Raw genomic sequence first — 14,525 nt, 5'->3', positions numbered from 1 at the left:
TTACATCACATGACTGTGGTCATAACATTATGAAAATCTGTTTTCACGAGTGTGTTCTGTGAGTTCTTATTGGAGATGTTTCACTCTGTTGCCAGCTTAAAATGTCAGAAATGATTCCTGTAGAGTTGAGTGAAGTTGTACCATGAAGTGGAAATGAGATCATAGACTCTGGACCTGGGGATGGAAAGTTTCTACCAGCGTTCCTAGTCTCTTGGAAAAAAAAAAAAAAAAAAAAATCAACCTTTGGTAGAAATTCAGTTGATGACAAAAAGTTGTTCTTACAAATCTTTATCTTTTTTTATTACTTAAATTAATAATGTTAGCACTGTAAAGTCATTTCTATACCGTTCTCTGTTTGATAATCTTAAATAACATTGAATACCAAGACACACAAGAAACCCTCCCTCCATTTAACACATGAAAAAGACTTTCATCACTAATGCCTATAAACATGAAGAAATCAGTTGGAGTGCAAAGAGTTGAACAAAAAAGAAAAAAAGGTGAATAGGTGGTTATTCAGTCTTTTTTATCAGGAAGTGTCAACTGCAGTCTGTTTAATGTTTGTATGAAGTATTTGGGCAGGGGACAGGACACTTGGATCTCGGCTTGGTTTGTTCCTTGCAGTGTCAGCTGCCGGGCGAGCAAATGGAGAGGAAGGTACCGGATCTTGCTCTGTTGCAATCCAAGCTTTCCCAGCACGCGCTCAGGTAATTTCTGTGCATCAACATAAAAATGAGTTATCTATTAGAGAATACACAGATAATGAATTACACTTTCTACTGATTTTTGGTGTTATGAGCAACTGTAGCAAACAAATTTCCCCCTGGGATTAATAAAGTATTTCTGATTCTGATTAAACAGACACGTTAAATATTGATCTGACCTTATCATCTTTGATCTATAGAAAGTGAAACCCATTTTATTTGTAATGTCATTATTACCATCATCCAATACTTCTTTTTACAAGGCAATTGGTTTTTTATCAGGCAGTAATTATTCAGGAACGTTGCGTGGAAAAACATAACTAATAACATGAGAAGAGCATTATGAAGTTTGTCTTAATCTGTGGAATGGGAATGACTAGGGATTAAGTGGCAAAAACTGTGACACTCAGAATCAGTCACAATGAAGTAAAGCAATAGAGTCACAGTCAATGTTGTATTTGCTAGTTTTTGACTTAGGCACTGCTCCCTTATTTATATACCTCTTTTTTTATACTTCTGTGCTCATGTGAAGCTGTGAACATCTTTTACCTGGGGTGCCAGTTTGCTCCAGTGGGAATATTTGTGGTCACCAAGAATTGGGCATGTCAGAGCGTATGCCATGTGAACCCTTGTCTGGTGCTTCACTCCTGTAGACAGAAAAATAAAGTCAGTGAGTAGAAAATGTGTCTCGTCTTCTTAATAATAAAGTTTACCTAATTATTTTGGCACTGATTTCCTGTGACGAGCACAGTCTTCTTACTGGTATAAGGCTGAAGCTCCACAAGGCTGCAACCATTGCTGCTGTCGATTACTCTGTACTTGGTCACCGCAGAGTGAGCTTGCCGATTGGCCCGGACTTTGGTCACACCATCACCTGCATCATTCATTCTGAAAAGAGGACTTAAAGCCATCTGAAAAAAAAGGGAGAGAAGAATCAATATATCAATATTCAATATGCACACCTCCATTTATTCTTATAGCATCAAAACCACAGAAGAAAAGGCACCTTGAAGTGTGGCTGAGAGCCTGTGACCTCTCGCTCTATGACAGGGATGTCAATCACTCCTTCAGACGGCACAGGAGCACCGACTGTGATGACCCTGAGGGCGGATATGACAAACATCTTTATGTTTGCTGCAGTAGAAGGTAAGACAATAAGTACACACAACCTTTAAGGCCTATTTTAACATTTTGTCTACCTTCCCAGTACATGCTCTTACCAGTACTTTATCTGAACTTGGTTATTTCTGTTAAGATTCAGTATGTGCTCCACGACTTCCTCCCTCCTGGCCAGCAGGAGAGCGCCTGATATTTCTTTCTCCAATCCCAGACAAGGCAGCAGCTGGAAATCTGAATTTATCTTCATCCCATCCATCATCTTCGAGAGAACAGGAAGCACTGAAGAAATGGAGGTAACCCCAGAGTCCTCTGAGAGAGACAAAATAAAACAACTTACATAAATAAATATACAAGTTATTCAACTTCAGAACGAGTTTACATCTCTAAAAAAGTGATCATAATTTATTGTCTATTGTACATCAGCCTGTATCTTTACTGATATTGCAGAAATACAATGTATAAATGTATTCTCCGAAGTATGGACACAAACAGTAAGCAAAATGGTGTGGGAAAAAAAGAAGATTTGAAATTTAGCATATTACTTTACGATTAACATGCAGAATTATCTTCTGGTGTATATATAAATGTACATTAGACTCCCCCAGACGACCAGGACTTAAACCTGCTGCTTTAACCAACTAAGAATTTAAACAAACCTGTATTCAATTCAGGCTGTTGATGGACACATTGTCAACCATCAAAATGTAGACTATTTGAAGATTTTGAAGTAAGAATCACGGGTCTCAGAACTTCTTTTAAAGAAATGTAATGTTTGTTTATTAAAAACAGTTAATCAACAGATCACAAATTACAGTATCAAGAAAATGTTACATGTTCTGTTGTTTTACCTCTGACGGGAACACCATAGGGTTTGTTGATAATAACCAAATCTTTATCCTGGTACAGTACGCTTTTGTGGAGGTGTTTGGCCAGCACGTTGGGGTGAACGTTTTGAAGCTGCAGACTGAACCGTTTCAGCTCCGTCACTCTTTTCTGCTGACCGGACACCGGAGGGTCTGCCTCTGCTGCGGGAGGCTTTCCCTTCTCCTGTTGGACCTTCTGCGCCAGGTCGACAGCTCTGAGACGGGGTTTCTCTCCAGACTTTAACTTCTCCTGTTGGATCTTCTGCGCCAGGTCGACAGCTCTGAGACGGGGTTTCTCTCCGGTGTCTGCAGCTTTAACAGCGGTGGACCGGACACGGCTGAGGGACGGTGCTAACTCCGGACACCGGTGACAGTTTATCTGTGGTCTGAATTTGCTCAGACCGTATTTCCATTCTCTACAGGCTATTCCCACAGTGTTCATCATCTTGACTTTTGCTAATAGGTTCACATCCCCGTTACAAACAAAAAACTCCAGGGGTCACACATGCTCTCCCATTAATGACTTCCGGGCTAATCCTTTCAGAATAAAAAAAAACCAAATTATTTCCAACAGCATCATGAAAGCAAAACTACATTGAAAGACTATATATTATATATAGGTATATTATGGACAAGATTAAATTGTAAATAAAGGCACATATAGCCGTTAAACATCGCCGTTGGTACAGCAGAAACCCATGTTTTGTTTTTTATCTGTAGCGTCCCGTGTCGTTACGTCATTTCCGTTTTCTTGTAAAAGGTGTGCTCGTTCCTGTTTCCGATACTTCCCGGCTTTCTGAAGCCACTCGGTGGAATCTTGATTGTTTAACACCGCCTATTCTGTAGAAAATAAGTTATAAATCGAACATACCTTGGTAAGCTATCGTTTGGTGTTGTGTATCCATAATTTCACGAAAACGATCTTTACAGATATTTCCAATTACCGGTAATTGGCCGACCAGACAAACGTCAAAAATGACCCACGGGTTTCATTATTGCAGAAACACAGATATCTGAGGTGGAGACACTCGTGGTTTTATAAAGCTAAAAAAAAACCTGTGCAGAAATGAAGATCACAGACGGCGTGCTGCGGAGTTTCAGGGTTGCCAGGACATATGGAGAAAATTCAAAGAAAGTCAACTGTGTGGATTTCAGCCCAAATGGCGAAAATGCAATATCAAGCAGTGACGACGACTGCATTGTGTTATATGACATCCGGGAAGGAAAGTAAGTGGCCAATGTTATTACATTTGTATAGTACATTAAAGTGGCAATTGATAACTATTATGATTAGGAGTCACACTGAAATTCATTTATGCCTTAAGATTATACATCTTCACATATGCTGTCCTGTCTAGACCTCAGAGGACCCTGTACAGCAAGAAGTATGGAGTGGACCTGATTCGCTACACACATGAAGATACACAGACAGTGGTCTACAGCTCCAATAAACTGGACGGTAATAACTCATCATCTACAACTAGCCTTTAGTACAAAACACCAAGCCAGATATTACAATGGATTTGAATACGTGTTGAAATGAAATGTGTTTTTACCTTGTAGATACCATCAGATACCTGTCACTCAGTGATAACAAGTTTATCAGGTATTTCCCGGGTCACACTGCAAGGTGAGTAGAAACTCTGGAAAAGAAGCAAAGAGGACAACAAATTATTCTCAGCTCTGGTCATGTGTTTGCTGAATAGAGAATTCCTAACAAATGTATACCTACACACTCTCTCACACTTATTAAGCTTCTCAAGCCTGGCTGCTCTTTGATAAAAGACAGTTGACATTAAAGTATGTTTACAATCTATTCATCTTAAAATGTATGTTCTGATCTATACCTTTTCCACCTTCCTTCCTCCTTATCTAGAACACTGCATGCTTGTATAATTCTTTTTTCAATTTGTTTTTCAGAGTTATCTCTCTTTCCATGTCACCAGTGGATGATACATTTATCTCTGGCTCATTAGATAAGACAATCCGAATCTGGGACCTGCGCTCTCCAAACTGTCGGGTAAGTAATCAGTTAACAGGCTGGAAAGATGACACTTCCTGTGTTCTTTGTGGGCACTTTCTCAAATGTATAATTACAGCTGCTGCTTCAGATGTAAGCGCTAAAACATCCACGATTAATGCATTTATCAAACACCACCCTGAGTCTATCTGTCCTGTGACCACTGGGTGTCCCCAGACCTGCTTTAGGAACAAAACATTCCTGCTCTTTAAAATGTAAAACTGAACCAGCGGTTTCTATAACATGCTACTGTAAGGCAAGACTGGTGTGAATGTGTGTGTTTGTGATGTACTGCTCTGTTTCTTTGTTGTTTGTGTATTTTTTCATTTTGTTGATGCAATGCTTTTTTATAACAAAAAAAAACTGCAATCTGCCAAGGGACTGCCCTTTATTTTCCCTCGGGATCAATAAAGTATCTATCTATCTATGTATGTATCTATCTATCTATCTATCTATCTCCCACAATTTCCCAGTTTGGGATCAATAAAGTAAATATATGTCTATGTCTATCTATCTATCTATCTATCTACAAATAAGGTTAAATTTCAAGGACAGGAACAGCAATATTTAATCAAAAAGGCTAGAACATGCTTGTAATATATTTGCATATCTCTGTCCAAATGTAAATCTCCCTTTTGTGAATTTATTTGTGTTTTTTAGGGTCTTACTAATCCACTGGGTAAACCTGTATGTTCCTTTGACCCTGATGGTCTGATATTTGCTGCTGGGGTAGAATCTCAGGCCATTACGTTGTATGACCTTCGTGCTTTTGACAAGGTAAAGTATAAATGTAGTCTGTCACAGGGTTGTGTCTGTTATTTGTTTTCAAATAGGAGGTAACCTTCAAACACCTGCTCTATGGGTATCTCCACCCTACTCTGTATTTATAATGTATGTTGTTTTTCTGTGGATAGGGTCCTTTTGCCTCTTTTGAAACAAGGTTTAATCGTGCCTGCGACTGGACGGGACTCCGATTCAGTAACGATGGGAAACAGATTCTCATCTCAACCAATGGAGGAATGATTCGCATTCTGAACGCCTTCAATGGATCTGTGCTACACACCTTTTCTGTAAAATAAACTGTTATTACGTCATAATGCTACAAACTTACTCAACACATCTATTTGTGTGATTACCTGAAGGTGTTTTCTCTCGTTTCATTTTAAGGGCTACAATAACAGTAAAGGCATTCCCCTTGAGGCCTGCTTTACTCCTGACTCACAGTTTGTCATGATAGGTAAGCTGCAACACCTCAGTGTTATATTTTTGTTCTTTTCCTGTAGTATTTTATTGATTGAACTTCAATCAATCAATTTCTGTTGAAATGTTTGTTGTGCAGGTTCGGAGGACGGGAGAGTCCACGTTTGGAGCACGGAGAGCGGAATGAAGGTGGCTGTGCTTGATGGGAAACATCCGGGACCCATCAACACTCTGCAGTTTAACCCCAGATACATGACATTTGCCAGCGCCTGCACTCAAATGGTGAGATCAAACACATCACATAATTTTCTCCAGAACTGCACTTTCTCATACAAAGTCCTTATTTCCTTCTCTTGACAGATGTTTTGGCTCCCGTGTGTGGATGTGCTATAGATGGGCGTTGCCAAAGTGAGAACTTTTTAAAAACACATAAAAGCCATGCAAGATGTCTGTACATTTTAGACTGGGATCCCCTTTATCAGAATAGAAAATGTCTTATTTGTTTGTTTGTTTTTTAATTATTACTGGCAGTATTTAAAACTTAAAAGGTTGATCCAACTGTGACAGAATCCCATATATGTAACTCCTGTGAGGAATATTTTTTTAAACTCCTGTTGGGTTCATTTTATTGTGTGAAGATTTGACCTGAAATTGTGTTTTTATTGTTCCTTGTTTCAACATTTCATAATAAACCGTTTCATATGGAAACAAGGATTTGTTTCCCTTTTTTTGAACATTGACTATTGACATTCAGGACACAGGCTGTAACTAAAGCCTTTTTTCTTATATAATATCAATAACTGAAAAAATGTAAAGAAGACAAAAGAAACATTTATGATATAATACATAAGATAGCTGCATTATTAGCTCATGATGAATGAAGAGAGGATGGGATTAATACACACTTCTCCCCCCTCCTTTTCAAACATCAGAATCAGAATCAGATTTATTGGCCAGGTATGCTTACACACACAAGGTGTACCTGTACAGGTACAACATTAAATATCAACAATATACATAATAAGCAAACAATATACATAATAAGCAAAGACTAATATTTACAAGACTAAATATAAAACAGTGCAGTGGTGAATAGTGCAAAAGATGCTGAAGTAACATGATAATAAGAAATACGCAGTTATGTGACAGATGGGTCAATTAATTAATCAATATACTTAAACTCAATTTGTCCAAACAGAAGTCCAAATACAATGACGTTTAATCAATTTCTTGATCTTTTTAGTTTCAAAAGGAAGTACTGAATCCTTAAAGTTATCACATTTTGACTAAGTCTAGTTTGGTAGTTTCACCTGAAAAAATAAAAACATTTCTGTTTATTATGAAATAGTAGTAGTTGCACCTTAACTATAGTTTCATTCATTCATTTTGTTTAATCACTTATAGATCTATTATTTAAACTTTATTATTTAAAAAATTAAAACATGTTTTGTATCATATTAAATAAACAATCCAAGTTCCCTTCTGCAGATGCATAACTACAACCTTAAAAAATGGGGCAATACAGAGTTAAAAAGTGTGTTTACATCATTGTAAGCTTAGTGTACTGTTTAGTCTCATAACAATGACACCACTCTGACATGATCTCACTGAACTCACAGGCGTCACCTCTCAAACTCTAATGTAAACAAACATGCTGGTGTGAAAGAAGCTCAAGGCAGTTTAAATCTATTTGATAAATGGCTGTGTTTTTTGTTTTGTTAAGTAGAAAAGGAGGGGAGGGGGGTTTTGTTGAATAATGTATAGATGCTTGGGTTGTGTACTCACCACACAGTGAATAATGGATGATCCGCTCACAGGTACATGCTTATCTTTCTCTCACCTACCTGCGTTTGAGTTCATGATTGTGTATCGGGGAGGTGTCGGAGGAGGGACACAATGTAAGCGGTGATAGTCACAGTGTTTGGCAGTTTCTTTTGAATTCACATAACACTTCAATTCTCTTTCCTTTGTGTACACACTGTGCAATTCTGTTTTATTGTTGTCTGTGGCCGGTAATTGAACTATAAATGCTGTCTGTTCAGGAATCAACTTTTCTAATGTACACAATTCTTAAAGGACAAAAGCTGTTTGCGGGGCACCAGTAGCCTATTGTTTGGCGCGTGCCCCATGTACGATGGCTATTGTCATCCAAGCAGACGCCCCGGGTTTGAATCCGACCTGTGGCTCCTTTCCCGCATGTCAATCCCCACTCTCTCTCTCTCTCTCTCTCTCTCTCTCCATGATTTCTGACTCTATCCACTGTCCTTTCTCTAACTAAAGGCATAAAAAGCTACCCAAAAAGCTGTTTGTATGTTACAGCACACATTTATAATTTAGGAACATGAAAAGGTACCTTTTCAATTTCCACCTTTTCCTCATCTATCAAAAGTATATCAGCCATCTAAAATATACATAAGATAAATACTCCCCTTCTTGATCCATTGAACAATGCTGAAATGAATCAGTCCGATTCTGGCTCAGTGTCACATTTCAGTGACCAGGTGGATGGAACTTGAGATCATGCCTGAGCTGGTTGGCTTCTCTGTGTGAATGAGCGATAAAATGTCGATAATGTCGACAGCATCTGAAAAACACTGACCTGACCACTGATGTCATGATTGGAAGACCTGTACTCACACACAGTGGCGTAATCTACAGGTAAGGACAGTATGTGACTTAGGAGAGCGTCCCCCACAGAGACTTTAAAGTGGGGCCGCCATTGATACACAGAGAGTTTTAGATCAGTGGTCAGGGTGGCATATCCTCTGACAGGCATGTTATTACTCATCAGCCACAGTTCCGCAGATTGTGTTTCAAGTGTAAGGAATCTCCCGAGTCACCCTCCGGGCGTTTATTTCAGTGGTGCGCGTGGGTCCATCTGTCTGCCATCAGTGTAGAGGCAGCCTACCTGCTGAGCAAGAGGAGCGAGGACACACAGTCACCTGGACCTGCTTCTTCTATGAGAGGAGGGTGAAGATGTCACACCAGACAGGAATTAATGGTAAGATGATTTGTTCCAGGAATACTGAACTTTATTAATTCTTGCGTTTTTTTGTGTGTTGGGCTGTTTGTCCCTAGATACGGTTCTTTTAAAATTTTAATTTCAGCTTTTAAGATGTGCCACTATATTTAACTAGTTCTCATGGTCTCGCTGATAGTTACCTATGATGTCCTGAAAGAATGCTTTAAATATAAAAGGGTTGTTTGATGTGACTGACAACATGATGTGGTCATAAATAAAGGTGGACTGTAAAATCTACACATTTACAGAACATCCTGTTTATGACAGCTTTTTGTTGATATGTCTGTCTCCTATATTGTAAGAGCCATAATTGTGTTATTTAGTTATTTATTCTAAAGGAATTCATGGATAGTTTCACAGCAATGATGTATGTTACGGCATTTTGTAATTGGAGGCTGGGGGGCGCGGTTTGGCAGAAGCGTACCTCTCTCACCTTTCTCACCTGATCTTACATCATTTATGAGATGCTGTGTTTTGTAACCATGGTGAGAGAAGAGGGGATGCAATAAATAGTTTTCTGTGAAGTAAAATAACCATAAATGGGTTTGGAAAAGGGAAAGTATGTAGGTTTTTTATATCCCAAAATTATATTTCTTCTGTGGTCCTATGGTCCAAATGTCCTCAGTCTAAGCCGCTTTATGTCATGGTGTGCTGATCTGGCGATGGGTCAAGTTTTCTCCCTGAAGTTGAGTCTCAGGTTCTCAGTCCTCATCCTCAGTTTTGACCTGTCTGTCTTATATCTGGTTACTTCAGCAACATCTGAGCTGAAGGAGTTCCTGGCCCGGGCGAGGGGAGGTGCCATCAGAATTATGAAGATAGTCATCAGAAATGGTAAACATGGGAGAGGTTTCTTGAAGGTTTTGGCACAAGTTGACCTGTTTGAAATCAAGAGATGAGTTCACCTGATGTATGTTTTTTTTTTTTTTGCTGCAGAGGAGCTAGTGTTAGACTCGTACAGAGAGCCCGCACAGAGTTGGGACAAGGATTACGATCACTTCCTGCTTCCTCTGCTAACACATCAGGAACCCTGCTACATCCTCTATCGCCTGGACTCCCAGAATGCACAGGGATACGAGTGGATCTTCATCCCCTGGTCACCTGACCAATCACCAGTATGTTTTAAACAGCTGATTTACTCGAGTGCAATCACATACCAGCCATACTTTAAATCCACAGACAAATGTAGGTAAAACGTCAAACAGAAGCATCTATGTCTGACAGTTAAAAACTTAAATAACCTGTGAAGTATTTTAAGTTCTTTTCTTCATGCAGGAGAAAATATTGACTTAGACTTTGACTTGTTTGACTTGAAGTGTGTATATTTAAAAACAACAAACAAACAAAACATTTACCACAATTTAAAATATTATTGAAATTCAAATAGTTGATGTCATCATAACTAAAAGTACACAATTATGTTTTAAGACATATAAATACCTTGTTGTATAATAATAAAAAGTTTTAAAGTTATTCAATAAAATTTTAAATTTACCATTAATTTCATCCAAAGTCATCCAATTAAAAACAACCAAAACCATGAAAACCATGATCTATATTTATTATACCGATAATTCCTGTGTTCCATCCTGGCACCTGTTAGGTGAGGCAGAAGATGTTGTACGCAGCTACCCGTGCCACACTGAAGAAAGAGTTTGGAGGAGGTCACATTAAAGATGAAATGTTTGGCACAGTCGAGGTACGTAAAATCCCTCCAACATGGCGACGTTCGAGTGAATCCTGAGGTGCTGATGATGATTCACACTGTGTGCCTGTCTGCAGGATGACGTGTGCTTCCAGGGTTACCTGCGACACATGACCTCCTGCTCCTCCCCGGCTCCACTCACAACAGCCGAGCAGCAGTTACAACAAATCAAAGTCACAGAGGTAAAGTTTAAACCATACAAACTGTATCAATGTAACAAAAGAAGTGTACTTTATGTTTATACATTATTTGTACTAATCTCAAGTGCTTTGACTCTTCTCCTGCAGGATAAAGTTGTGTGGGTGGGTAGATTTTCTTCAAATATGAAATCAACTAAATTTGCATGAGGAAGAGCGAGTAGGAAAGATTACAAGTCCGTCTGTTTTGTCCACAGGATGAACGAAGGCGTATTGGGACTCCTACAGCACGAGCAAGGGTTTGTTACCATCATTTCATCTGTTTCTAAATGGCTTTAAATTTAACTCGCTTTGGTAGGACTCAATGAAAATTAATTTTCAATGTTTTTTTTCATTCTGCAGGTTACAATGGAATTTGGCTTAGACAAACGGGCACAGACTCTTCAAGGTCTTGCATTTCCGCTCCAGGAAGAGGCCAAACGAGCCCTGCAGCAACTCAAGCAGAGATGCATCAACTACATACAGCTGGTGAGCTCAGACTATCACCGTTTTTTTCTAATGACTTGGCATGTCAAATGAAGATGTTTTTAGTAAACAAAAAAAAAGCATACACTTTTTAAAAACCATGTATCTATGTTTGACAGGAAAATTGGCTGCGTATGACTTGACAAAGCTTATTTGTGGTTTGTGTTGTTGCAGAGGTTGGATGTAGAGAAGGAGACTATTGAGCTGGTTCACACCAAACCTACAGAGATCCACGAGCTTCCCTTTAGGATCCCTTCAGATTCCCCAAGATATCACTTCTTCATCTTCAAGCACTCTCACCAGGGTCAGCGGCAGGAAGCACTGGGTAAGTACCATGCGGAAACCTCCTGTGTTGAAAAATGAAGCCAATGCAGAAGTGCAGAACTCTGCAGTTTGTCAAGGGTCCACTTGAGGCTGGCTCCAAGAGCCCCCGGAAGTCACATACACGCTTAAAAAAATCCAGTTTTACAGTAGAAATTCAAATGATTACAGCGTTGTCCTCATGGGCACACACTGTACGGGAAGTGATTTTTTTAAACAACGCATCTTTTTGGATTTTATAAAGGATACTTGTTATCCATTGTTATGCGCTTGGCTGACCTGACTGACATGTGGGCGCAATGTTACGGTTTGTAGAGAGGCTTAAAACCCGCCTCAGCTCGCTTGTAGGAGAACAGCCTTTGTACATGGGGTGGACGAACTAACCACTAGGCCACCAACACCCCATAGAAAGCATCTTTTGCAATATTGCTATAAATTGAAAGTATAGACTTTACTGCTTTAGAATTCTTCACGTGGCACAACATGTTTTTTTTAAATCTAATTTTCTCTTTAACAACAGCATCTTGACTGATGAGTTCACATGTGTTCCAGTGTTCATATATTCAATGCCTGGGTACACCTGCAGCATCAAGGAGCGGATGCTGTACTCTAGCTGTAAGAACAGGCTACTGGACGAGGTGGAGAAAGACTACCACCTGGAGGTCACCAAAAAGGTAAAGGTCAAATGAAATAGCAGCCATGACCTTTAGTTAAAGATGTTAGGTAATAATGATTGTGGATGATGCAGCTCTGTGGTCATTACATATCTACACAGGCAGTCCATTACTGTCTTGTTCTGTGTCTGGGAATAAGGCTAGTAGTTTTGTGGAAATATTTCAGACCCAAACTGTCATAATCTTTTTTCAAATGGGGTTTAAGAAATATATCACCCATTGGAAGACGGCCTTTTCTGTGGTCAGTGGTTAAGGTTTTTTTGTGTGTGTGGCTGTGTGTAGATGGAGATAGACAACGGTAATGACCTGACTGAACACTTCCTGTACGAAGAGGTCCACCCAATGGAGCACACCTTAAAGCAGGCCTTCACCAAGCCCCGCGGACCAGGAGGGAAGAGGGGCAACAAACGCCTTATCAAGGGTGCAGGAGAGAATGGGGAAGAAAGTTAGATACTAAACACACACACATACAAACATCAGGAATTATACACACACACTTGCAAAATAACACTATACGAATGATCTTACATGTTATTTAACTGGTAAACTTCTTGTCATTTCTTCTGTTAGTTGCAGATAATAAACTCAGAAAACAGGACAAAATAGATACACCTTAAAAAGGAATTCATTTGTATTGTTCTATGGTCAAATATGTAAACAAAATGTAAAAAAAAACTTGAGAAGGTGACAGCTAAGATTAAAAAATTGTCTTCAAATTGCAATTCAGGAAATGCTTTTTAAATATAGCCTTCTAAAAATGCCTTAGTAAACAATCTCCCATATTGTTTCTGCAAAAACTGTTTTCAGATGCAGCACAATAGGTTGTCTGTGTGGTAGCCTGGCAACCAGCCATGCCTTTACGTAAATTAGATTTTATGATGTTAAAATGCATATCACTCAAATGAATGGTACATTTTGAATACCCCATTCACTATATGATCAGGCATACAATCCCATCTGATAACTCCTCTTTGCTGTTCGCTTTTATTTGTTCAACTGTTTACAATCATAGAGAAATGGCTATGACATTCTCCTTTTTATTATAGACAGCCTATACTTGTCCTATGCTTCGATTTTTACCACATGCCTGTAAAGTTGCCTTCTCCTGTCAACTGAAGAGGTTTGACAAAACTGTTATTTTACAAAAACCCCACAATAAAATGTTTCCTTTTACTCCTGTTTGTGTCCTCTTTTCCCTCTTTCTCTGGCAGTATTTGCGTGGTAATTCTGTAGTCATGCAGGCAGAAGCAGCAGCAGGGATCAGGGCTCAGCAGTGGAGGTCACTTTGTTGTGTGTGTTTTCCAGGAAGCCTCTCTACTCAGAAGCCCTCAGCGGCTCTGCTGCTTTCATAGCACACGGCTGATGTGAACACACTTTCTTGGAAATATGGTTCAAAGCTTACTTGTGGGTTTCAAATGGTCATTGTCTGTCTCCATGGAATTTGTGGGTTTGTTGATGATGGTGATGATGATGATGATGATGATGAACTTTGACTTTGTCAAGAAATGCGGACTTCTTCCATGACATGACCCAGTTCAGTGAATTTCCAGGAATATGAATCAACTATTTGTAGGCTTATTTTCTTCATTGTATAACGAAACATAACCACTCGCTGAAAACGTGTTACTCAGAGCACGATGGAGAGGTAAGTAAAGCGTGTGACTATATGTCGATATAATATGCTACAGTTTTCTTTACAATAGCTGTTCACATGATACTCAGTGCACTGTACTTGAAGTCAACCGGGCATGAAAATCCACGGATAATGACAAGTGAATTGATTAAAAACACACAAGCGTTCAAGGTGTAATTGAGAAGCGTGTGGTAGGCTACTAATACTCTGAATTTCCATTGGACGAAAATGCAGCATTAAACGCCTTAGTGCCGTCAGTTACGTCAAGGCAGCGAAATGTCACTCAAACCATCCCGGAAGTACTGCGATGTCCTTCAACATAATAGATATGATAAGTCTACGGATACATATTTTATTTCAATCCATAGTTCATGGGGGCATTTTTGTGTGTAAAGACCGAAAACAAATATTGGTGAAATTAAATATACTGCAATACATTCTTAGTTGGAGTTGTATTATGTAGGCCTACCTTTCCCTGACTAATCCACCTTCATCAAAATAGATATTATTCAACTCTATGCGCGTTTTGTGTCAACCATAACTATGTTTTGGATGAAGACTATCTAAGGAAGTAGCAATGTGTAGCCTACTATATGGCTATTGGA

At 39.1% G+C, this 14,525-nt stretch overlaps 3 protein-coding genes across 3 annotated transcripts; 2 read left to right on the top strand and 1 right to left on the bottom strand.

Annotated features, from left to right (window-relative positions):
- Window positions 1-272: 272 nt before the first annotated feature.
- On the bottom strand, window positions 273-3,229 carry LOC132977906 (pseudouridylate synthase RPUSD4, mitochondrial-like). Its single transcript, XM_061042827.1, has 6 exons — window positions 2,672-3,229; window positions 1,925-2,132; window positions 1,711-1,804; window positions 1,465-1,615; window positions 1,254-1,351; window positions 273-714 (listed from the first exon to the last, which is right to left on the bottom strand). The coding sequence occupies exons 1-6, from the start codon at window positions 3,129-3,131 to the stop codon at window positions 517-519; spliced, it is 1,209 nt and encodes a 402-aa protein (XP_060898810.1). The 5' UTR covers window positions 3,132-3,229; the 3' UTR covers window positions 273-516.
- Window positions 3,230-3,443: 214 nt separating this feature from the next.
- Window positions 3,444-6,613, top strand: LOC132977909 (WD repeat-containing protein 82-like). The gene is made up of 9 exons (XM_061042829.1): window positions 3,444-3,913; window positions 4,045-4,145; window positions 4,250-4,316; window positions 4,607-4,706; window positions 5,367-5,483; window positions 5,621-5,776; window positions 5,874-5,943; window positions 6,046-6,188; window positions 6,267-6,613. The coding sequence occupies exons 1-9, from the start codon at window positions 3,753-3,755 to the stop codon at window positions 6,297-6,299; spliced, it is 948 nt and encodes a 315-aa protein (XP_060898812.1). The 5' UTR covers window positions 3,444-3,752; the 3' UTR covers window positions 6,300-6,613.
- Window positions 6,614-8,099: 1,486 nt separating this feature from the next.
- Window positions 8,100-14,363, top strand: LOC132977908 (twinfilin-2-like). Its single transcript, XM_061042828.1, has 11 exons — window positions 8,100-8,907; window positions 9,682-9,759; window positions 9,862-10,040; window positions 10,529-10,624; window positions 10,708-10,812; window positions 10,918-10,932; window positions 11,025-11,066; window positions 11,170-11,295; window positions 11,467-11,617; window positions 12,166-12,287; window positions 12,570-14,363. Exons 1-11 carry the CDS (start codon window positions 8,883-8,885, stop codon window positions 12,735-12,737), a joined length of 1,107 nt encoding a protein of 368 aa, XP_060898811.1. The 5' UTR covers window positions 8,100-8,882; the 3' UTR covers window positions 12,738-14,363.
- Window positions 14,364-14,525: the final 162 nt, after the last annotated feature.

The sequence above is a fragment of the Labrus mixtus genome, chromosome 7 (assembly GCF_963584025.1).
Source record: "Labrus mixtus chromosome 7, fLabMix1.1, whole genome shotgun sequence".
Classification (NCBI taxonomy): domain Eukaryota; kingdom Metazoa; phylum Chordata; class Actinopteri; order Labriformes; family Labridae; genus Labrus; species Labrus mixtus.
This window is presented reverse-complemented; position numbering and strand designations above follow the sequence as displayed.

Excerpts from the sequence above, each read along its gene's own strand:
- LOC132977906 (XM_061042827.1), bottom strand. The coding sequence starts at position 3,131 with ATGATGAACACTGTGGGAATAGCCTGTAGAGAATGGAAATACGGTCTG. Across the intron at positions 1,616-1,710 it reads GCTCTCAGCCACACTTCAAG|ATGGCTTTAAGTCCTCTTTT; the intron begins GTGCCTTTTCTT and ends CTTTTTTTTCAG. Across the intron at positions 715-1,253 it reads GGAGCAAACTGGCACCCCAG|AAATTACCTGAGCGCGTGCT; the intron begins GTAAAAGATGTT and ends GTTGATGCACAG.
- LOC132977909 (XM_061042829.1), top strand. The coding sequence starts at position 3,753 with ATGAAGATCACAGACGGCGTGCTGCGGAGTTTCAGGGTTGCCAGGACA. Across the intron at positions 3,914-4,044 it reads TATGACATCCGGGAAGGAAA|ACCTCAGAGGACCCTGTACA; the intron begins GTAAGTGGCCAA and ends TGTCCTGTCTAG. Across the intron at positions 4,146-4,249 it reads CAGCTCCAATAAACTGGACG|ATACCATCAGATACCTGTCA; the intron begins GTAATAACTCAT and ends TTTACCTTGTAG.
- LOC132977908 (XM_061042828.1), top strand. The coding sequence starts at position 8,883 with ATGTCACACCAGACAGGAATTAATG. Across the intron at positions 10,625-10,707 it reads AAATGTTTGGCACAGTCGAG|GATGACGTGTGCTTCCAGGG; the intron begins GTACGTAAAATC and ends GCCTGTCTGCAG. Across the intron at positions 11,618-12,165 it reads TCAGCGGCAGGAAGCACTGG|TGTTCATATATTCAATGCCT; the intron begins GTAAGTACCATG and ends CATGTGTTCCAG.